The sequence below is a fragment of the Equus quagga genome, chromosome 5 (assembly GCF_021613505.1).
Source record: "Equus quagga isolate Etosha38 chromosome 5, UCLA_HA_Equagga_1.0, whole genome shotgun sequence".
NCBI lineage: Eukaryota > Metazoa > Chordata > Mammalia > Perissodactyla > Equidae > Equus > Equus quagga.
This window is the reverse complement of record NC_060271.1, coordinates 100,068,120-100,093,124: the sequence shown is the minus strand read 5'-3', so window position 1 is coordinate 100,093,124 and position 25,005 is coordinate 100,068,120. Positions and strand designations below refer to the sequence as shown.

Here is a 25,005-nt window from a genome sequence, read left to right as displayed (position 1 = left end):
TGGCCCCGTGGCCGAGTGGTTAAGTTCGCGCGCTCCGCTGCAGGCGGCCCAGTGTTTCGTCGGTTCGAATCCTGGGCGCGGACATGGCACTGCTCGTCAGACCACGCTGAGGCAGCGTCCCACATGCCACAACTAGAGGAACCCACAGCGAAGAATACACAGCTGTGTACCAGGGGGCTACACAGCTACTGCGTTCTGCGAGGTAAACCTGCCGCCTTGAGGAACGTATATGCTGAAATGGAGATCAGGGCAGACATGAGGACACTGTTGCAAAAGGGAAGTGACCTCAGATGTCAGAGCTGACACCTGAGATGGGTCCCTTCCCTGCTTGAAGGTCAGAGCACAGATGGCTTCCCCAGCTCCCTGTCCCCTGGGCAGTCTCTGTAACTCTGCTCTCAATCGCTTCAGTTTGGGCCCAGAAAGAAGAGGCCATTGCAAGCTCCTCTCACCTGTCTTGTGTCCAGGAGCTCACAGCTCACCACCCCACCCCCAACAAGGCCCAGGGCTCTGTGGCTGTGGGTGGCGGCATCCTACATGATTCACACTCCGCACTCTTGAGAGCACCCCTCAAGGGTACAGGGGCTTTGACAGCCTGGCCCACTGCAAGCGAATGTGAGCCCACAAGGGCCCCTGCTGCCTGGGCCAGGCTGGGGCCAGGGCGCCTCCTCCCTCCAGACAGCTTCTCTCCTGAGCTGGGAGCAACACCCCCCTGGGGCCTTGCCTTCCTTCCCTGCTCCTCCTCCTCCCCTTTTCTTCCTCCCGTGAATCTACTGGATCTCCTACGGCCTCAAGGACCCATGTCCTCCCATGTCGACTCCACCCCTGCAGGGCCTCTTCCCAGAATTCCTGCTGGGGCTCACTCCATGCCCCTCACTCTTCAAGACCCACTTCCCATGCCTTCCAGAAGTATCCCTCTCTCCGCCCTCCTCCCCTCCCCCTACTCACCTTATGGGATCCTTAGTCTTTGTCAGGACATCCAGGCCAGCTCACTCTCTCGCACTCTTGCACCCTGTGGTGCAGCCCCCATATCCCACACACTTGGACTCAGCCACACCTGTGTGCCCTCCTGAGTGGGACACCAGCTGGGCTCTAGGGGGCTCTCCTGCCACTGGAGGCTTGAAGTACAAATGTGGAGTGAGGCCACCTTGTCCCCACCCACAGGCTGACCTGAGCCTCCCCTCTCCCCCAACCCACACGCCATCCCAGCATTTTACCCTTGTGGTATCCGGGGGGCTCTGCGGAGAGGCCACAGCCCCCGTGAGTCTATTATGGCTGCTCAAGGGCCTGCAGTTGGTCCCAATCCATTATAGTTTCTTAACAAAATTACACATATATTTAATCCTTCCCTATAAACTATCTTTGAAATATGCATCTTCACCATTAGGATTCTCATCTACACTATAGATAAGTGGATCATTGAACACAATTTTCCAGAAGCTTCATTTTCATTTCCATGTTAGTTAAAATAGGGCACTTTAAAAATCCTGGAATAATGTGGCCACTGGAGATTTTATGGGGAACCATAAGTATGATTTGTAAAACATTAGGAGAGCTCTCCTCTCAGCTAACCATTTCCCATAATACAACTTTTAACATGATTACTTTTTAAGTGATCCACAGAGAGCCTGTTTATAACATCTAACACCTGCAATCTTAAGATCCAACCCCAAGGAAACAAATCAGTACTAAATTTCTTTATATCCTCTTTTTAAAAATTTATTTTGTCAGGGGCCCACCCAGTGGCACAGCGGTTAAGTTTGCACGCTCCATTTTGGCGGCCTGGGGTTCACCAGTTTGGATCCCGGGTGTGGACATATGCACCGCTTATCAAGCCATGCTGTGGCAGGCGTCCCACATATAAAGTAGAAGAAGATGGGCACGGATGTTAGCTCAGGGCCAATCTTCCTCAGCAAAAAAAAAAAGAGGAGAATTGGCCACAGATGTTAGCTCAGGCCTAATCTTCCTCAAAAAGAAAAGAAAAGAAAAGAAAAAAACCCCTCATTTTATCAGATGAATTCTGTTAGTATCCAACATGAGCAACCTGACTGCGGTTACTCAGGCTAATAGCCCTTCCCTAAACAATTCTCTGTGGTTCAAAATAATTAAAGGAACTTGTACAATACAGAAGACATTATAAAAAGCTTCTCCATTTCCTAAAGGATAATGGTGTATCTTGGAGCATCTATAGTATTCAGTGAGCATCTATCATGTGCTAACATGTGCTAGGTGCTGGGAAATCCACCCATGCCCCAGTGGGTCCCAACCCTACGATCCCAGAGCCCACAGTCCAACGTTGCCTCAGGCAAGGATCTGGGGGCTGCTGGAGCACTTAGGAGAGGCACCCAGCCAGCCTGGGGAGACTGGGGAGGGGGCTTGGAGTTCACACACCCTGGGCTGGGGGAAGGCTAGTATTTCAGGCCGAAGGACACCTCACTCCCTCTCCCAGCTAGAGGTTAGATAGATGGAAGGCTGAATAGTGTCCCCCCAACGGTGTCCATGTCCTAATCCCCAGACCTGTGACTGTGTTCTCTTACAGGGTAAAAGGACTTTGCAAATGTGATTAAGTTAAGAACCTTGAGATGTGGATCATCTGGAGCCCAATATAATCCCAAGCATCCTCACAGGAAGGGGGAGGGTCAGACTCAGGAGCAGATATGACGATGGGAGCAGGAGTTTGGTGTGATTTAAGGAAGGGGCCATAAGCAAAGGGATGCAGGTGGTCTTTCGATTCTGAAAAAGACAACGACATAAATTCTCCCCTCAGAGTCTCCAGAAGGAGGATCCTTCTGGAACTAGCTCTGCTGACACCTTGACTTTAGTTCAGTGAGACTAATTTGGGCAAGCCCTTGGGTTAAGGGCTAATTTCAGCAGCCCAAGGTTCATTAGTTCAGATCCTGGGCATGGACATGGCACCACTCATCAAGCCATGCTGAGGTGGTGTCCCACATAGCAGAACTAGAAGGACCTACAACTAGAATATATAACTATGTACTGGGGGCTTTGGGAAGAAGAAGAAGGGGGGAAAAAAAGATTGGCAACAGATGTTAGCTCAGAGCCAATCTTAAAAAAAAAAAAAGAGCTATGCCGGGCTCAGGGTTGGGCACCTGGGGCTCAGGGGACTCTGCAGGCCGGCTCCCATGCCCAGCCCAGAAGGAGTTGGGGATTAGAAGCCTAAACAGGTGGGACCCTACCTGGCATCTGGCCCTGTGGAATAAGGGAAGCTCCCGCAACTTCCTTTCTCCTTGATGGCCCTCAGTTACCATGCAGGATCTCTGAGCTCTGAGACTTCAGAAAGGGGACGCAGGGCAATGGCCAGCCCTCCTCAAACCCTGAGCTCTGTTTGTGACCTGCACAGCTCCCAGTGCACCACCTCGTTGTCCCACCCTGCCCCCTCCCCACTGGCCACTCAGTTCCAGGGGGGGTGAGTTGAATGGAATGCGTTGTCAGTCCCTGCCTCCTACCCCGACCCAGCCCACTCCGGGGACCAGGGATGCGGCACTGGGCTCACTTCATCTTCCAGTGACACTGTATCTCTGGTCCCCAGAGTGGGCTAGGCAGGGGCAGGAGGTCTTGAGGAGCCCAGCCAAGAGTCAGGCTGGCGGGAGGTGCCTGGATTCAGGCCCCTGCTGTCCCTTCTACTCAGAAAAGCTCCACCTGGTAAGCTTCCAGGCACTGGCTTCACCCAGACAAACCTGCCCTGTGTCATCCTCTTCCCTTAGGACTCAGCCAGATGCTAACATGAGTTAACCTCTTCTTTGCAGCTGGAGAGTGCCTCCCTAGGGCAAGGTCCCATCTTCTTCTTAAACCTTCAGGGTTGGGAGAACCACCTGTGCCCCCACCCAGAGTTATTGGTGATTGGTGCCTTCACACCATCTCAGCGGGGGTTCTTAACCTTGGCGACTCATTAGAATCTCCTGTGGGGAGGGAGTAGGGGGAGTTTAAAAAAAAACACTGGCCTGAGTCCTACCTCCAGAGAGTCTGATGTGATCTGTCTGGAAGCTGCCAGGCAAGGAGATTTTTAAAGACTCTCCAGGGGAATCTAAAGTGCAGCTTAGAATCACTGATTCTGAACTTGTAGATTTTGAACTGTGTTTTCAAGATAAGAGGGCTTTCAAAGTAATCCTAGGCACGGGGACCTGAGTCCAGGCAGCTCTGTGCTGCATCAAGGTAGGTGTCATCAAGCAGGTGAGACATGACGCTGGAGACAGGGTGGGTCACCTAAGCAACCTGTGACCCTTGGCCTCCGTGTTTGAACGGTGCCACCTGTAGGTCCAGAAAGCAGTGAGGGGATGCAGGTGGGGATGAGGAAGGAGGGAAAGAGAGAAGAGAAGGGAGGGGGATAAGCTGTCCCCCTCAGTGCTGTGACTTTTAACACGCTCTGACTTAACCGAGAGGGAATGTTGCATGGAAACAGCAGAAGATATTTGCAGCCAAGAAGAGCCATTCCCTTTGGTTGAAGCCAAATTCAGAGGCAGTTGGGGGTGAGTGGGTGGGAGGGGAGAGGAACAGAAGGAGGGATGCTCAGGGAAGCCAGGGCAGGGAACTCAGAAGCCAATGTCACAGCAGTCAATGGGGTTGGGAGGAGGGATCCTGCAGGAAAGACCCCTCAAGGACTTAGGATAAACGTCCAAGTCCCTTCCATCTGCAGCTGTGCGCTCTATCGCTTTTCTAAGCCCCTTTGAAAATGTCATTTGATGCACACAACAGCCCCAGCGGCTAGGTGTTAATATCCCAATCTCACAGCTCATGCTCAAAGTCAACCCGGTCTGTCCACTCTCTCCATCTTGAAAAGGACAGAAGGAAGCCCTGCTCTTCAAATATTGTCCCAGTTTTAGGCTCGTGGCAGGAAAAAGCCATCCAGAATCCCTCTGGTCTGTTTGGGAAAGCCTCTCCCTACCCGTATGAATACCATTAAAAATATTGGAATGTGCCAAAGAGAAGTAAAACATCGCCCTTCTCACCGCCCAGTTCCCACCCCCTCTGCTAACACCTAGGCCAGACTCTGTCACACCATCCAGAATCACAGAGCAGGGTGAGGGCTGCATTATAGGCAGTGGCAAGACGGGGAAGGAAGACAGGGCTGAGCTACCCCCAGCTCCAGAAAGACAGACGGAAGTCATGGGAGCCAAAGGCCAAGCTTAGTGAATGGACACAAGACACAAGGGTGTCCAGACGGCCCTGCAGAATGTTATCTAGCGGGTCTATCTCCAGGTGAACTCTGCAGGCCTCCCAAACCCCCTTCCTGCAGGCCAGTCCAGACACCCTCCCCTTCTTCCTCTGAAAGTGTCTTCATTCTCTTCTAGAACACCAGGGAGTTGTCTCCCACCCCAATTATACGCACCCCACACAGCCGGGCCCCTGCAGCTGGGTCTGCACTGAGGGTCTAAGCCCTAACCCAAACTGGACAATTGGATTCTCTCCCCTGGGAATTGACACTGGAACCAAGTCAAATTGGGGTGGTCACATTATTTTAGGGTGTTGACTCAGGAAACGACGTGAGGAGATGCTGAGGTAGCTACATGAGATCCCAGACAAATAAAAAGGCAGTGAAAGCCAGCCTCTGGAGGGAAGCGAAGCAGGCCTGAGAGAGAAGCAGAGGGGACACAAAGGGAGAGAGAGGTGGTTCCAGCCAGGCCCTGGTTCACACCCTTGTCCAGGAGATGCCCCCACATGCTTACAACACAATCTCCTCTTCCCCCTGCCAGTGCGAGGGCTCCGCCAACCTTTCCATCCATGAGCCTTGACTGGGACAGACACGACCACCTCTTGCCTCTCTCTCTAGAAGCACTTACCTGAGCACCAGGTGCAACCTCAGAGAACGCACCCTCTGTCAGAAGCCCCAGCCATTACATGGGGATCCTGCAGGAGCCCTCGACCCACTTGAAGGATAAAGTTTGGAATATCTGCCCTGCAACTATCTCCTGATCAAGCTGGGACAAGAGCTGCCACCTCCTGAGACTCCCGTCTGCTCCTCCAAGTGGCGGCTTTCTGCTCTGAAGGAACGCAGTGCAGGGTATTCCTTCCCCAAACGTGAAACCTGAATAAATTCAGTGAGACGACGGCCTTCCCTTCCTTGCCCCCAGCACCCATTTTATAAGGGCTCACAAGACTAGAGAGGTGGGTTTTGTTTTTTTTTTTCCTTTTAAAATATAACAAAGTATAAGCGTTTATATCAGGTTTTTTTTTTTTAGTTAAAAAAAAAAAAGATTCCTTCCAATCATTTGTTAATGACTTTGAAATTTCCCCAATCTTTGTGAGACACCCGCTATCATGCATAGGGTCTGTCTGTCTCTGTCTGCATGTCGTTCTGGCCTTCCGACCGAGCCCCACCCCACCACCCTCCCAGTCTCAGTAGTACCTTCCTCTCTAGCTGGGCCAGGCTCCCTCTTTCCCCTCCAGCAAATGTTTATTCCTGCCTTTCGCCCAAACAGGGTTCCTGGCCCCCCATCTTCTTCCTTCTCTCCTCTCTGCCCATTTCGGCCTCCTGGTCCCTTGGGTGCCAGCCAAGCTGTCCTCCTGCATTGGCTGTCCTTCTCCACTCAGACCATGCTGCCTCGTCCCTGCTCTGACCACCTGTGGCCTTCTTTGTCAGATGTTGCTCCTCTGTGTACCGGGCACAGTGATTTTGCAGCTTCCTGAGACCAGGGCCTGTCTTCCCAGTGGAACTGTCACCCTCGTGAGGGCAGCCACTGAGCTTCAAACACAAGGCCACCAGAAGGAGCTGCTTGGCACAGCCGCCAAAGCTTTCCTCAAGCCAGGAACTCCCATAAACTACCTTTCTGGCCTTCTCTCTCCTCCAACCCTCCCCAAACTCAGTCACATGCCTTATTCATCTTTCTTTTAAGCCCCCACTCCCCAACCCTAGCACAGCACCTGGTACAGAGCAGATACCCAAAATACTTCTGTTGACTTGAAAGTACACTCATCAGGTTGAATCAATATTGTTCTTTTCAGGGAGTTGAGAGAACGAACTACCTGTTGGGATCCTGTCAAGCTCAGCTTGGCCTCAGCTGAATGCCAACCCCCCATGGAAGTCTCCACGAGGCCAGGAGGGATGACAACCCTAGGGTCCTAGTGCAGTTGAGACCCAGCTGCAGAGCCCGAGGTCACACAGAGCACAGCCTGGACTTATCAGGGCCCGTGGAGCTGCTGCAAGAGAAGCCTGGAGGCACAGTCTCGTGGAATACACCCTTTGACAATAAGCAGGGTGGACATATAATTTATTATTCAAACTAGGACACTTCTGAGAGTGAATTGGAAATTATGCTGGGACTATTGCAGATGAGAGGGCTAGATGGTGACCCTGGCAATTGATTATGTTCTGTGGTCAAACCCTCCTAAAGAATAGACAAAATAGAGTTGTCTAAACACAAGAACTTGCTAAAACTCAAAGCAGCATAGGACCAAGATGGCTTTATTTTAAAAGCCAATTGTGTTGTTGAAGAAAAGGCTATGTTCTCGGCCCATTTTGGCTATGGTCCCGGGCTGCTTGGGGAATTGTGCTGAAGCTATGTATGCTCCTGGGCCCGGGGTTTTCTGAAAACAGAACAGAAAACAGAGACTGATGAGATAGTGACACCAAACCCTGGAGCCTCCTGAGCCTGGATGTTGGCTCAGACGTGGCTGGCAAATCCCACGGAGGGAGACAAGGGCCTGGGTTGAAGCTGGTGCAGCCTAGAATCGGAGCATGTCCTTGGAGCTGAGGCTGCTCCTGTCAGAGGCTCTCCCCACGGCTGCAGAGGGGCTGAGAGAAGGGTGGACAAGCAAGTAACAGCCTAGACCTGCAGGGGAGGCGGGCTCACATCCCACATCCGCTCAAAGCACTGTCGCTGGGAATGCCACTGTCCTCCCCTCTAATGACCTCAGTCTAGTGGTAAGAGGTTGGAGAGAATGGACTCTGACCTGGGTGGTGGACCTCAGAAGCCCAAACCCATGTGCTTCTAACATTGACCCAGTGTAATATAGTAAGCTGTTTCTCTACAAGGGTCTGTGGACCCCAGGATCAAAAGCATGCTCACGGGATCTACAAGTTCTAGTTTTTAAAAGTCAGATTTTCATTTTGATGAAATTTAAAAAAAAAAATTCTTGTGCCAATTATTTAAACAAAGCTTCTCTTCTGTAGTGATAAAATGCAAATGTGTCACTTTCATAGACTAAGACTTCGATGTCTTAGGTCAGTGTTTCCCACGCTGGGCTGTGTGCACATATTCTTGAAACCCACAAGAATTTTATCTGGAGTCTGTTGGGGAGACACCAGTGTCTGTGTGTGTGGTTAAGGGAAGGGTTTAAATGTCACACAGGCCACCTGGGTTTGAGTTCTAGTCCCACCACCAGTGGCTCAGTGTGACCCTGGGCCGTGTGCTTCCCAGGCCTCGCCCCACAAGTGAGGTTCTGAGGCTCACTGGAGGCCCTCTAGGACAGACAGCACTAGGCCAGGCTGGCAGCCAGCACTCCACATGGTAGCTACCACCACTATTATTATTCCCCATTATCACCTACTTGTCATTTTCATCCTTTCTGCAGTTTGTTATCTCTCCAGGAGACAGTGAGAGTGGAAAGAGGATTACCCTCAGGGTGGGACAGAGCAGTCAGCCCAGAGTGGAGGAGATCAGCTGCCTGCAGAAGCCGCTTTAAATGACAGGATGTTTCCCTTGCCAAAAGCAGAGGAGCAGCCTGGAAATCTAATCAAGCCCTGGCCAGCCGTCAAAGGAAGTGGGAGCCTTTATTTGTGCTATTGATGAGGAAGCAATGAGCATGTGGAGTCTTGGAAGACCAGCCCACAGAGCAGGAGGTTCATGGGCCTGGCCCCCCCAAGGTCACCCCCTCAAGAGGCTGCCTCAAGCAGTTGTGGTTCCCAGACCTTGAGAACATCCAGTTCCATCCCCAAGCCCCGATTTCACTGTCACCAAGCAAACTTCTGGTTGTCCTTGTCTTCCATGGAGTTTCCTCTAAGAGGAGACACTCCACAGAGCAGTGGCCCCAGACGCCAGCCCCCTTGGTAGACACTTGTAAATTAAGACTATACCTTCTGGTTTCCCTATCAATTTCCTGGGAGTTTGATTAACACAACTCCAACTTCCTGAGGATGCTCAGCCCTGTGAGCTCTCAAAAATCTGTGTCTGGATCTTGGTGATGCCACTAGGGTGTGAGGATCGGCTGAAGGGATCCACTAGCCTCCTGCTGCTGGTCTGTTTTTAATTTTACCGCCAGAGGCCTCCCCAGTATTCCTCCAGATAAAGACCACACTACCCCCACACCGCAGCTGGCATGTCTGGAGCGAGATCCTGAAGGCGATGGCCAGGCACCCCAGGTGGGGCAGTGGTGGTGCCCTGCAGGCCTGGACAGCAGCAGTGCTGGGCGTCTCCTACCCACTGTCCCAGCCTCTCCCACCCATCCTTCATCTCCTGGGGTGCGCCCACTTCCTTACAGGCAGAATTTCTATTTCTGTCTCCCCAACCATCTCAAACAAGGCTACACACCAGCAAGTTTTGGGGATTTCAGACTGGAGTGGAGGCTGGGGATAATATGACCAAGGGAACTAAAACTGTCTTTTAGCATTAAAAAAAAAAAAAAAACCAGCTGCGTTCATAGGCTCCCTGTTATACTTTTGTGATCTTTCTTGGTCTTTGCTAGGCCTCTGAGGCTCTTGCATGGTCCCAGAAGCCACCTTCTTTGTATCTCTCCGGGGACTTGAGCCTCTTCCCTGTCTGTCCTGAGTCCTTGGGAGCAGAATGAATGCTCATGCCTTAATGGTCCTCTTTGGTTCAATAATAACGCTTCTGCTCTGGCTCTTTGCTCTCAGAAGCCACACACCCAAGGACGGCAGTTCTGGATGGTGGGGGCAGCCACGGCTCAGCGCTTGCCACGATTCATTAAAGGTGCTTCCCCACAAAGCATCCAGGTCATAACACTGATGGCTAATCACTGTGCTGGCCAACCTCAACTGGATTCATAATTCAGCTACAGTCTTTGGGGCTGGAGTCACTCTGAGGCTGACGCTGGCCAAGGGCTTGCTGGTGTGTGAGCTCTACACTCTTGGCTTCCTTGACAAGAAATTATATATATTTGCAGCCACAAAACCATACATACAACCACAAAACCTACAACCATAACCTGTCTTGTAGAATACTTACTGAACAGGCGGGCAAGAATCGAGGTACTCTGGATTGAAAACAAGAAGTAACAGAACTTGCTGAAGGTATTTTCAAATCATAATGACCTGGCCCTGGGCCCTCACGCTATAGAAAATTAAAAAAAAAAAAAAGAGTGTTTCATAATTACTCACATTTGAAATATTTTAGTGCTTTATTTGCCTTCCACGAATAAACACATGAATCAGTGTGATACAGTAGAAGAATCCCTGGCTTTGGGCTTGGACAGTCTTATTTAGGTGTGCCCTGGCACAAGTCATTGTGGAACGGGAGCAATACCTGCTTTACCCGCCGCGTGGATGACCGTGAAAACTGGAGATGAAGGGATCTGTCAACATCTCCCCTTGTCCCCCCCTGGGCTCCCTCCCCACACTGCCATGCCTCACCACACACTTGTCCCTCTGACTGTTAACAGTGACTTGCTGCTCTGAGCTCTTAGCTTTATAAAACACACTTATTCTAAGAAAACAGGGGCCGGCCGTGTGGTACTGGTTAAGTTCGGCAGCTCTGCTTCAGTGGCCCCGGTTCACAGGTTCAGATCCCGGTGTTGACATACACACCACTCATCAGACCATGTTGTGGTGGCATCCCACATACAAAATAGAGGGAGATTGGCACATATGCTAGCTCAGGGATAATCTTCCTCACCAACGAAAAAAAAAAAGAGAAAGAAAGGGAGGGAGAGAGAATGAGAAAGAAAGAGAAAAAGAAGGAAACCAAAACGTTAACCATTAGCATGGATGCTCCTATACGATTTTGATGGAAGTATAAATTTGATCAGCCTTTCTGGAGCACAATTTGGCAAGCTATGAAACTCCTTAAAACATATATACCAATCCAAAGGGAGAGAAAGAAGAAAGGAGACTGGTTACAAGATAGTTGCAGGAATCTAGAAGACAAATGAGTGCTATGCCCAGATATGACAGGGAAAATGGAAACAGCTCAAACATCACAGTAGATAATATAGACAAGATGTTAACCTTTGTGTTTTTTTCTAATAATTCACTTTTTTCCTCTCCTATTTTCAAATACCTGTGCTACCTGACAGAAATGAGTCTTTCTGGCATGATGTCTTGGATGTGTTTCTGAATAATGCAGGGACTAGGGGAAGTGGGTGGGGGTATAGATTGGCCAGGAGCTGACCATTACTGAATGGGTATACGGGGGGTTCAATACAGCATTCTGTCTGTGTGGTATATATTTTTAAAGTTTTTACAATATAAAGTTAAAGACAATGTATATTTATTATTTTGACCCAGTGATTTCACTTTCAGGAATTCGTCCTAAGAAAACAATTGAGAATGTGTGCAAATATTTAGCCACAAAGGCATTCACTATAACATTGTTTCTAAAAGTTGAAAATTGGAAATAAAACTAAATGATTAATGATGTGTGCCCAGTTAAATAAACTGTGATTTTTCTATCCAGCCATTCAATGTTGATGAATTTTTATGGACATAAAAGTTATTCCCAAATATTGTGAAGAGAAAAATGCAAGCTTAAAAAAAAGTGCATAACTAACAACGAACTAACAGAAAAAGAACTCAAGAACACAATACATTCACAATAGCAACAAAAAGAATAAAATACCTTGGGGTAAATTTAACTAAGGAAGTGAAGGACCTATATAATGAAAATTACAAGGCCTTTCTGAGAGAATTGGATGACGACATAAGGAGATGGAAAGACATTCCATGTACATGGATTGGAAGAATAAACATAGTTAAAATGTCCGTTCTACCTAAAGCAATCTACAGATTCAACGCCATCCCAATCAGAATCCCAATGACATTCTTTACAGAATTAGAACAAAGAATCCTAAAATTTATATGGGGCAAGGAAAGACCCCGAATTGCTAAAGTAATCCTGAGAAAAAAGAACAAAACGGGAGGCATTACAATCCCTGACTTCAAAACTTACTACAAAGCTACAGTAATCAAAACAGCATGGTACTGGTACAAAAACAGGTGCACAGATCAATGGAACAGAATTGAAAGCCCAGAAATAAAACCACACATCTATGGACAGCTTATCTTTGACAAAGGAGCAGAGTGCATACAATGGAGAAAAGAAAGTCTTTTCAACAAATGGTGCTGGGAAAACTGGAAAGCCATATGTAAAAGAATGAAAATTGACCATTCTTTTTCACCATTCACCAAAATAAACTCAAAATGGATCAAAGACCTAAAGGTGAGACCTGAAACCATAAGGCTTCTGGAAGAAAACGTAGGCAGTACACTCTTTGACATCAGTATTAAAAGGACCTTTTTGGACACCATGTTTTCTCAGAGAAGGGAAACAATAGAAAGAATAAACAAATGGGACTTCATCAGACTAAAGAGCTTCTTCAAGGCAAATGAAAACAGGATTGAAACAAAAAAACAACCCACTAACTGGGAAAAAATATTTGCAAGTCATATATCTGACAAAGGCTTAATATCCATAATATATAAAGAACTCTCACAACTCAACAACAAAAAAATCAAACAACCCGATCAAAAAATGGGCTGGAGACATGAACAGACATTTCTCCAAAGAAGATATACAGATGGCCAATAGGCACATGAAAAGATGCTCATCATCACTGATGATCAGGGAGATGCAAATCAAAACTACACTAAGATATCACCTTACACCCATTAGAATGACAAAAATATCTAAATCTAATAGTAACAAATGTTGGAGAGGTTGTGGAGAGAATGGAACCCTCATACACTGCTGGTGGGAATGCAAACTAGTGCAGCCACTATGGAAAACAGTATGGAGATTCCTCAAAAAATTAAAAATAGAACTACCATACGATCCAGCCATTCCACTACTAGGTATCTATCCAAAGAGCTTGAAGTCAGCAATTCCAAAAGTCCTATGCACCCCAATGTTCATTGCAGCATTATTTACAATAGCCAAGACATGGAAGCAACCTAAGTGCCCATCAACAGATGAATGGATAAAGAAGTTGTGGTACATATATACAATGGAATACGACTCAGCTGCAAAACAGAACAAAATCGTCCCATTTGCAACAACATGGATGGACCTTGAGGGAATTATGTTAAGTGAAATAAGCCAGTTAGAGAAGGAAAATCTGTGTATGACTCCACTCATATGAGGAATTTAAAAATGTGGACAAAGAGAACAGTTTAGTGGCTACCAGGGGAAAGGTGGGGTGCGGGGTGGGCACAAAGGGTGAAGTGGTGCACCTACAACACGAGTGACAAACATTAATGTACAACTGAAATCACACAAGATTGTAACCTATCATTAACTCAATAAAAAAAAAGTGCATAAAAAAACTGGAGTGCATAAAACAGTTTTTTTTTGTTTCTTTTTTTACTAAAGGCATTTCCTAATTTTTCTACAATGGACTTGAGTGCTCTTGAAATATGAAAAAATATATATCTAATGTATAGATAAATGAATATGGAAATTGGGTAAAGGAAAAAAGGAGGTAGGGGAAAAAAGATGAAACAAATAGGAAGGTTAGAACGGAGAAATATATACTGTAAGATCCTTATCATAGGTAAGGCTGGGCCACGAATTAGCCCAACGGATTTGGCAGATCAAGCACCCAACTGCAGACCCTCCACGGACGTGCTCCTGTGGGTGGCATGGCAGTGTAATTAGGGCTGCCATTCTCAATTACTCCACCATGAATGGAGTCTGTTATTAACACCAAGCACAAGTCTGATAATCAAGAGATGGATGCGCCTCATAATTTTACAACTCATGGCAGAAAGATGAAAATGATGAAAAGAGAAGTAATGTTTTTAAACTAATGCATACATAGGGCAGAGATTACTATCAGGGTGAGGTTTTCTCTATGGAGTGACCTCTGCACGCCCACTGGAGAAATCTGAGCCACCATAAAAACAAAGGCATAAAAAGTCAGGGGAATCTGGACAGGAACAGTTTGTGCAACGTCCCTTTGGTTTGGCCATCATAAATGCAGGGTTCTCAAGCCAGCATGGTAGCTGGGGCAAAAGATGCTGCTGAGTGTGCTACCATTGACTCCATGCCTATGACAGCCCGGCTGTCTGCAGGATGGCTAAGAAACACTACAACCTGCACCTTTTTCCCCCAGGCCTAATGTGGCTTTCATTTCTAAGCTTTCAAGTCATGAGCTCCTTGGGAGTCCAGGTGCCAGGCCTGGCGAAGCACTGATGTGTGCCCGTGCCCTCCAGCAGCTTCCCTGCCTGGGCTTGGTCATCTGAATCAAAGGGACTAAGACTGAGGGCAGAAAGAAATTACTGAATGCTATTTGCCCCACACGTGTCAGATGGAATCTTTTAAGCGAGAACATTAGGGAAGTGGAGACAGGCCAAAGTTCATATTCCAGAAGCAAGAGGAATGCTGTTCTAAGTAGAAGTAATGATTAGGGCAGAGTCCTGCAATGGGTACGAAGCAGCTCCAGCTTCCCACTTCCGCCCCATCCGAGGATGGCACGAGTGGGCAGAGCAAGAACGGAGGGAAGGGGACATGGCCCAGGATGCCTCTGAAGGTGTGTCGAGAATGGACCTGGTTCATTGAGAGGGTGTTTAAAACAAGAAAGACGTTTGAACTGAGTGCTAGTCTTCCTTGAAGTTGGGGATTCTTCCCCCTCATTCACTGGGGATCACTGAGCGTGCCCCAGAGCCTTGGTTCGCATCGTGCAGGATGCGCGGGTGAAGGGTGGCGCCCGGGTTCATCAGGTGGTACTAAGCAGCTCTTGCACAAGTCAGATGGGCCATTTCTTAAACTCTGCTATTGTCAGGGCCATGCTTTGGCAACTCCGGGGTTCCCGAAGCCAAACCTTTCAAAGACCATTGGCATTTGGTGCCAAGAGAGAATAGAAATGTCACCTTCCTAGTATCCCAGAACCTGCTGCCAAAAGAAACTACAGGAAACCTTTATAGTCACCATTCCTCTACTCTGGGGCATGGTTACATCTCAACTCTCCTGACATGATAATATCTTTCTTTTCCCTTTGAAAAATTCCTGTTTAATTGAGTTTCTCCTTGAGGGCAACTTGAACCAGCAGGAGGGGCAGGGATTACACAGATGAATAAAACACTATCTTCCACCTCAGAGGAGTTTACAGTCCGGTGAGGGGCACAGACAGAGCCATCAAAGACACCACAAAAGAATCAGTGAGGGTGTGAGGGGCTGGGATGGTGCAGAGTGAGGGCTGAGCTCGCTGCATGGCGTCAAGATCCTAAACCAGGCCCTGGTGTATCTGGCCTGTACGACCGAAGTATGATCTCAGTGGGCCACAGGACGTTACTGGAGGGAGCTTTCCACCTACTGCAAAGGACTCAGAATGCATGGGCCCCACTCACTTTTCTGGAGTGTTCCTGGGTCCCCATCATACCATGATGGAGCCTGACTTGCATATTTGGTTTCAAGCCCTAACGCGCAATAACGCTCTGCACACTAATAGGCCTTGGTAAGCCCTGCTCTGCCCCGCCCCCCCGTCTCCCCCCCCCCCCGCCCCCCAATGAACACACTCCTCCCCCAGGGCTGAGAGGATAGGACTGGCTAATCTATACAACACTGCTTAGGAATTAAATGGTGCCAGCTGCCTCTGAAAGACTGTGTGAGAAGAGATGAAGTTATCCCAAGTTTTTACATGTTGAATTCTGTCTCCCCGAAATTCATAAATCCTATGAATTTCTGTTGTGTTAAATTATGTTGAATGTTGAATGATGTACCCCCAAAATTCATAAGTCCTGTGAATTTTGAATTCCCAAGTTTGAATTTCCCAATATTCCTATTTGGAAATAGGGTCATTCCAGATGTAATTAGTTAAGATGAGATCACTAGGGTGGGCCCTAATCCAATAGGAATGGTGTCCTTTATAAAAAGGAGAATTTTGGACGCAGAGACACACACACAGGGAAAATACCACGTGAAGATGAAGGCAGAGATCTACAAACCGAGGAATGCCAATGATGCCAGCAAACCTCCAGGAGTTCTGAGAGAGGCACGGGCCAGATTCTCCCTCGCAGCACTCAGAAGGAAACCACACTGCCGGCACCTTGGTCTTGGACTTGTAGCCTCTAGAACCGTAAGACAATAAATTTCTGCTGTTTAAGCCACTCAGTGTGTAGTGCTTTGTTACGGCAGCCCTAGCAAATGAGTGCAGACATGTTCAGCTCATTTCTCCATTCAACTAATATACAATGTGCCAGCCAGCACGCCGGGAGTCGAGAATACAGGGGTATGTGATTGTTTCCCAATGTCTGTTCTCCTATTCCTTAGTATTAGAACAATCTTTAATTGGGCTTATGTCTACCCAGAATAAAAACTAAATTTCCCAGCCTCCCCTACAGCTAGGTAGCCACATGGCTACTCTCTGGCCAACAGGATGGAGGTGGAAGAGATGGATGTAAATTCCAAGGAGCATCCTTATGGAGAGGGCAGCTTGACCACCTTCCCCGCCCTCCTGCTTGCTAGCTGGTCCCATGTTGTCGGCTCTCTGGGACCATGGGAATGGAAGCCACACTGAGCAGAGCCTCGTGCTCAGCAGAAATCCGATGCTGTGGAGTTGCCACACCAGCCCTAAACCACCTGCTGCAGGCACTTTATACAAGAGAGAAATATGTTCTTATCCTGTTTATAATAGTACAGTTGGCCCTCCGTATCCATGGGTTTTGCAGAGGGCCAACTATGCACATGGTACTATACCATTTTCTACAGTAAGGGACTTGAGCATCCGTGGAATTTGGTATCCATGGAGTGTCCTGGAATAAATCTCCCACGGATACGGGGGACAACAGTATTGTTATTTGGGGTCTCTGTTACTTGTAGCAGAACTCAGTCTTAATTGACAAGATACATGTTTCCTACTCTCACAGGGCTTACATTCTAGTAGGGAAAATACACCTTACCAAAAAATATGATGACAAATGTGTGGAGTATACAAAGGGACATATAGGGTGCTATGGAGAGCATATAAGAGGGTAAACTGATCTGGTCTGAGGGGCCTGAGAAGCCCCTAAAGGAAGTACATTTGAGCTGAGACCTAAAGAATGAGGAGGGGAATCTGCAAGGCAAAGGGCTGGAGGAAGGGTCTGTGTAGGAAGCAGTCATAGGAAAGACCAGGAAGGCCGAAACACACAGCGCCTTGTAGGCGAGCCTAGCGAGGAGGATGTTACTCATTGTAACCCTCTTGGGACAAATTCACTGCGTCCCAAAAACAAAATAAAAAGTGCAGGGGCTCCTGTCAAAAAATAGAGTCAGGGACCTGAAATCCAACTTCCTCATGACAGTCACCCCTGTGTTGGTTTGTTTACACATGTATTAACACTTAGGATGATTTTACAATTTAATTGCAGATGTAAAATGCTGAGTGTCACCCTTGTATTTCCAATCTCTGCAAGCACTCAGCGCTCTGAAGCCTTCTCGTTTGCAGGCCTGGTCTTCCAGGGCACCTCTCCAGCCTCGTCTCAAGCAGGCTCAGCAGACAGTCTCCACTGCTGCCCGCTGTGAGCTCCCCACCGACCCTCAGCACCGCCAGAGAGCCGCCCCACCCCGCCATCTCGAGCTCCTGGCCTCCCTGCACATACCCAGTCTCCTCTGAGGCTCAAACTAGCCTCGTGCAGGGAAACACAATTCCCTCCACTTAATGGATGAGAAAGTGAGGCTCAGCGGGGTTAAAAACAAATGACTTAGCACCTCAGCAGTGGGAGCCAGAGCCAGTTACTGACCTCGCCTCTCGATGCTGGGAGGTATCACTTAGTTCCTTTATTTTTTTTAAATTGTCTTTATTTATTTTTTCTACTCTTTCTCCCCAAATCCCCCCAGTACATAGTTGTATATTTTAGTCATTGCTCCTTCTAGTTGTGGCATGTGGGATGTGGGATGCAGCCTCAGCATGGCCTGATGAGCAGTGCCATGTCCACGCCCAGGATCCAACCTGTGAAGCCCCGGCTCCCGAAGCAGAGCGCGCAAACATAACCACTCGGCCATGGGGCCGGCCCCTATCACTTAGTTCTAAGGTACTTTTCTTTAAAATCATAAGGGTAAAGGGAACCTAGAGAGAGCACATCGTCCATCCCTATTGATCCTAGGCACAAACAACTTCCAATGAATCATACTTGAAGAGAGAAAGGGTCGGAAATAAAATTTATGGCCCCAAATGTCTATATATACACATGTAAAACATAAGCAATAAGCAACACAAACTGAAATTACTAGATGGGGTGATAAAAATGATCTCCCCAATATTTGGTGGCATGGGTGTGACAGCTGGAATACGTTGCCCCCAAAAGAAAACAGATGCCCTGGCAAGGAGGGTAGAAGCCCGCGGGAGGCCAGCACAGAGGGAAGCTACAGCTGCCTCCCCGGGAATTCTGGAGGAGGCATGGGGCAAGGCACACCCAGCCCGGGGAATTCCAGAATTCTCTAACTTTGGGTCTACAGGTTCAAAGGGGAAAGAAGGGAGACATGCATGCTGGTGGGCGGGGTAGAAGCAAACCTGTCAGGGCCCAAAAGTTTTTCACATTTGTGAAATTAAGACTTGACGGTACCTCTGAAGTCTGGCTGGGTAGTGCTTATCTCTGCCGGGACAGAAACTGTGACCGTCTGGGTTTCCAGGTAGGGGGCCGTGTGGGCGGGCCAACACTGAGGGATCACAAACCTGCCCACCCTAAAAGTTCGGTTTTTACAGGAACGCAGTGTTAGGGACCCCCAGGTAATTCAGAATTGCTGCAGGTGTTCGCTGGCCCATCCTCCGTTTTCTAGATAACCGCCCCATCGTCGTTAGAAATCTGAGGTGGTACTTCTGCCCCAGAACTTCGGGCCGACCTGGCAACCCACGACCTCTGGTCACAGCGGCTGGTCTGGAGCAGGCACATGACCCTCACCTGGCCAATCAGAAGAGCCTGACTTTTCACACTGCGGTAGCTAAGCAGGCAGGCGTGCATCTGCGGATGCTGATGGCCGTCTTGCCCAGCTCATGGAGAGAGCACGTCCAAAGGATGGAGAAAGAGAAATCAGTGGCCAACATGCCAGAGGCAATAATGTGGACCAATAATTCCATCCCACCATTATGCTTTTATTGTTTCTTAAGCTAATTCGGGATGGGTTTCTGTCGCTTGCAACTGAAAAAATCCTAATACATTCTCTTTTTCCTGATCCCAGTCAAGATATTCTTATAAGAAAGGAGGGCAGGAAATTCTTCACACTCACAGCCAGACAGGGATATATGACTCTGCTGGTGTTAATAGCACTGGGAAAGTCGCACAGATTTTTTTAAGAGAAAAATTGCTAGGGTATCTTTTTCTTAAATATATCTAGTACATCTGTAGCTACATTTGAAAGGTTATATTTTTCCAAAAATGTTACCTACAAGTGAACTCGTCTTTGAGGAGATTGAGGCTGGGACCTACTTTCATCATCTTAACTTTCAGATTCCATTCAAGCAGAAGTCAATTTATGTTTGGCTCCATTCAATCTGACCATGTTTACTGATTATCTTCCTCATGGAATTTTAAACTATCAGCTTAGTTTTTAATAGAACTAATTCCTTAAATACAAAAAAAGCTGGACTGATTCAGCATTCTTTCATCACACCAGTTTTGATGCAGACACTACGCCACAGACCTGCTATCCCCCTTTCACATTCCTATTATTAAATGCGACTAAAACGCACAAATCATATAAGGCTCATTGTATCTGTACAGACTCATTCCTGTTTATCTAATCCTTTCCTTATTTTTTATAGGCTTGTCAGGCTTTAAGAAATACAGAAACATCTTGAAATATTTCTGACATGAAATAAAAGAAACCCATTTTCGTTTGACATTGTAAGATGTTATTCCTACTGTCAGGAAAGACGTGCATGTCTCATTTTTCACTTTATATACAACTGTGAGAAATAATAACTGCAAAGGATCTGCTCAGCAAATCACTGGAAGCCTCAAATCCTATGAATGACTGAGTCCTAATTATGTAGTAATAAGTGTCACTATTTTTATTTAACAAAATATTTTTATGTTGACCATTTTGATGGCTCTTTTGCTCAAACACTACTTGTTTTCTGACCTTAAAAAATTATACTTTCAGGGGCCGGCCCGGTGGCGCAGCAGTTAAGTTCACATGTTCCACTTCTCGGCAGCCCCAGGTTCGCCGGTTCAGATCCTGGGTGCAGACATGGCACCGCTTGGGCAAAAGCCATGCTGTGGTAGGCATCCCACAAATAAAGTAGAGGAAGATGGGCATGGATGTTAGCTCAGGGCCAGTCTTCCTCAGCAAAAAGAGCAGGATTGGCAGTAGTTAGCTCAGGGCTAATCTTCCGCAAAAAAAAAAAAATTATATTTTGAAAAATTATAAAAGCAATGGAAAAGAGAGAAAGGAAGTAAACAATCACCCTTAATCACAGCACCTCAGCATAGGCACAAAAAGCATTTTGGTGCATTCCTGTTTTTTATACACGATTTTTCTTACATTATTTTAATCATAATATACACGCCAATTTGTGTCCTGCATTTTTTCTCTACACTTTAGGTCATAAACACTTTTGGCACTATTTTATAATTTTAACAATAATTCTAATGACTGTAAAATATTCCTTTGAGTGAATATGTAATATTCTTTTTTAGCTATTTCTCTTCTACTGGATATTAAATTTTTGCTGTGGTTACTTTGCTATTATAAATAATCCCTTGATGATATCTTTGTATAGATGAATATTGTTATATATGAGATTATCACTTTAGGAGGGTTTTCTCAAAATGGAATTAGTGGGCTAAAACATATAAACAGCTTTTATAGCTCAACATATGCTGCCAAACTGCTTTCCAGGGGGCTGTATTAGTGTATGCTCCCCCCAGCAAAAGATGGAAGAGCCCCGGGTCTCTATAGTCCACACACCAAGTCGATACTGGGGAAAAAAGATTTAGCAAAATAAAATCTTCCTTACTCCTCTTTACCCTAATGGGAGTATTAAAGTCATCAGTGGTCCCTACATGTTCAAAGGAGTTGTGCAGAATCTCTGATATCCTTAATGCCTGCATTTTGAAACACATTCAGGAGGGAACGAAACTCATGCAATTTTTTGGTAGGTCAAGAGGTTTATTTGAGTAATTTATTAAAACAATTAAATCAATTAAAGAGAGAGGGGAGGGGAAGAGAAACCACAAGTGACGAGTTTCAGTTTACTCGATTTGCTTGGATAAGAATGAGTGGGGCCTTGTTACAGATTGTTCTCTCCTCTTTTAAAAAATCCTGCGATGAGGGAACCCGACCTCTGGGTCTTGGGATTTGTGGGGCATAGTTATTATTACCAAGGTGCTAAAAGGGAATAACAGCTGGTAGAAGTTTCCAATACAGTTTTTTTCTGTGGGTGCAAAAAGGCCTTTTTCTTAGGGTAGCACATGTCTTCTGGCATCTATCCCAGAATCCTCACATAAATACTCTTCTCACAATCTTTCCTACGGATGAAACAATTCTGCTGATCCATAATCAATTATTATCATTTCAACAATAATTGAAATAGCCAATAAGTATACAACCTTCCATTGGTATTTAAAGATTAAAAGCCACCTGCCATTAGTGGAGAGGCCCCTCCCAGCATCCACAACGCCGGGAGGCTCCTGGAGAGAATCCCAAATGGGGCGGCGGCCTGCCAGCTGCTGCCCCCAGCCCCACTGACCGGGCTATCGCCCGGGAGGGGCTCGGGACTACCGGAGATCTCCTGGGAGAGGACTGGGGCTGCATGGAGCTCCAGCAGCTGGCTCCGCAGCCCCAGGGGGGAAACTCCAGAGTTCCGTCCGGGCAGCAGGCAAAGTCTCTACCTGCCATTAGCAGAGAGGCCCCACCCAGCATACACAACGCCGGGAGGCTCCCAGAGAGAATCCCAAACGGGGCGGCGGCCCGCCAGCTGCCGCCGCCAGCCTCACTGACCAGGCTTTTGCCTGGGCAGGGCTCGGGGCTACCGGAGATCTCCTGGGAGAGGACTGGGGCTAGGTGGAGCTCCAGCGGCTGGCTCTGCGGCCTGGGGGGGATACTCCAGAGTTCCACCCTGGCAGCAGGCAAAGTCTCTACCTGCCATTAGCGGAGAGGCCCCGCCCAGCATCCACAACACCGGGAGGGTCACGAAGAGGAGAATCCCAGGCAAGGCAGCAGCCGGCCAGCTGCCACTGAACTCAAGGTCTCCGGCTATCCCCCAGACAGGGCAAGATCCTAGGGGAGAGGACTGGGGCTGGGTGGAGTTCCAGCAACCCAGCTCCGTGGCCCAGGGGGAAACTCTACAGTCTCACAGCAGCCTCAGTGATAGCCTCTGCACAGCACTAGTAGAGAGCACCCACCCGGCAACCACAAGGCTGGAAGACCCTGGGACAAACATAGCATAGCTAGGTGAGCTAACCACAGACTGCAGAAGATGCCCATAGCTCTGCTGTGACCCATAGTGGACAAGTGAGATTTTGTGGGTGCCGACAGTGACAGAGCTGCAAATATAAGTGATCTTGCCCCTGGCCACTGGGAAAGCCCATAACACCGCTGCAGACCCTAAGGAGGGAGCACGTCTAGGTGGGCTGCAACAGTAGGCACCAGCAGCCTGAAGCCCCCTTGTGACGGCCCCCACAGCAGAAGAGGGAACCCACAGGATCACTGTGACTATGAGGAGGGGCCCAGGCCCAGTTAGCAACAGCTGATAGGGTTCCTGGTTGGTGCAGTATAAACAGCTGTCCCCCCACCACACCAGTAGAAACAAGTGGAAGCAGTAACTAAACTCTATCTCTATATAGAGGCACAAATCTACACCATCAAGCAATATGAAAAAATATATTAAATCTCCAGAACAGAAGGAAAATGACAAATACACAGAAAACAATCCCAAAGACAATGAAATATACCTAAATGATGATGACTTCAAATCAGCCATCATTAAAAAACTCAATGAGTTAAAAGAGAATTCAGATAGACAACTCAACAAGTTCAGGAGCTATGTCACAAAAGAGTTTGATACTATAAAGAAGAACCAAACAGAAATACTGGAAATGAAGAACACAATAGAGGAGATTAAGAAGAATCTAGATGCACTGAACAGTAGGGCTGATAATATGGAGGAAAGAATTAGCAATTTGGAAGATAAGAATATAGAAATGCTGCAGGCAGAGGAGGAGAGAGAAGTAAGACTAAAAAGAAATGAAGAAACTCTCTGAGAATTATCAGACACAATTAGGAGATGCAACGTAAGGATTATAGGTATACCAGAGGGAGAAGAGAGGGAGAAGGGGGCAGAAAGCCTATTCAAAGAAATAATGGCTGAGAACTTCCCAAACCTGGGGAGAGAGATGGAACTTCATGTGACAGAAGCCAATAGATCTCCAAACTTTATCAATGCAAGAAGACCAACCCTGAGGCATATAGTAGTGAAGCTAGCAAAAGTCAACGACAAGGAGAGAATACTAAGGGCAGCCAGGCAGAAGAAATTAACCCACAACGGAACCCCCATCAGGCTATGAGAAGATTTCTCAGCAGAAACTTTACAGGCTAGAAGAGAGTGGAACAATATATTCAAAAATCTGAAGGACAAAAACCTGCAGCCAAGAATTCTCTACCCAGCGAAAATATCCTTCAAATACGATGGAGAAATAAAAACTTTCCCAGATAAACAAAAATTAAGGGAATTCATTGCCACAAAACCTCCTCTTCAAGAAATGCTCAGGAAAACCCTCATTCCTGAAAAATCAAAAAAAGGAAAGGGGCTACAAAACCAAGAGCAAAGGAGATAAGTAGAAGGACAACAACAGAGAGTAGCAGCTCTCCATCAGAACAGACTAAACCATGGGACGAGAAACAAAGGAAATTGAAGAGAACCAGAAAACAAGACATAAAATGGCAGCGGTAGGCTCCCACATTTCAATAATCACTCTAAATGTAAATGGATTGAACTCTCCAATCAAAAGACACAGAGTGGCAGGATGGATCAAAGAACAAGACCCAACAATATGCTGCCTCCAGGAAACACACCTCAGCCCCAAAGACAAACACAGACTCAGAGTGAAGGGATGGAAGACAATACTCCAAGCTAATAATGAACAAAAGAAAGCAGGTGTCGCTATACTAATATCAGACAAAGTAGACTTCAAAGCAAAACAGATAAAGAAAGACAAAGAGGGGCAGTGTATAATGATAAAAGGGACTCTCCACCAAGAAGACATAACACTTATAAATATGTATGCACCCAACACAGGAGCACCAAAATTTGTAAAGCAACTCTTAACAGAACTAAAAGAAGACATCAACAACAATACAATAATAGTATGGGACGTCAACACCCCATTAACACCAATGGATAGAACATCCAGACAGAAAATCAACAAGGAAATTATAGAATTAAATGAAAAGCTAGACCAGATGGACTTAATAGATATATATAGAACACTTCATCCAAAAACAGCAGGTTACACATTCTTCTCAAGTGTGCATGGAACATTCTCAAGGATAGACCATATTTTGGGAAACAAAGCAAGCATCAATAAATACAAGAGAGTTGAAATAATATCAAGCATCTTTTCTGATCATAATGCTATGAAACTAGAAATCAACTACAAGAATAAAGCAGAGAAAGGTGCAAAAATGTAGAGACTAAACAACACGCTACTGAACAAACAATGGATTATTGAAGAAATGAAAGAAGAAATCAAATATTATCTGGAGACAAATGAAAATGAGAACACATCATACCAAATCATTTGGGATGCAGCAAAGGCAGTCCTAAGAGGGAAATTCATTGCAATACAGGCTCACCTCACTAAACAAGAAAAAGCTCACATAAGCAACCTCAAACGACACCTAACAGAATTAGGAAAAGAAGAACAAACAAAGCCCAGAGTCAGCAGAAGGAGGGAAATAATAAAAATAAGAG

General features: G+C 46.9%; 1 protein-coding gene across 1 annotated transcript in view; it reads right to left on the bottom strand.

The window, feature by feature from the left end:
• Positions 1 to 7,215: 7,215 nt before the first annotated feature.
• The window catches only part of STPG4 (sperm-tail PG-rich repeat containing 4), a 46,472-nt gene continuing 28,682 nt past the window's right edge, over positions 7,216 to 25,005 (bottom strand). Inside the window, exons 6-7 of the mRNA XM_046663196.1 lie at positions 10,134 to 10,238; positions 7,216 to 7,536 (exon numbers count right to left, since the gene is read on the bottom strand). Of these exons, the coding sequence (XP_046519152.1) occupies positions 7,420 to 7,536; positions 10,134 to 10,238 (222 nt within the window). The 3' untranslated portion in view covers positions 7,216 to 7,419. The remainder of the gene's footprint in view (positions 7,537 to 10,133; positions 10,239 to 25,005) is intronic.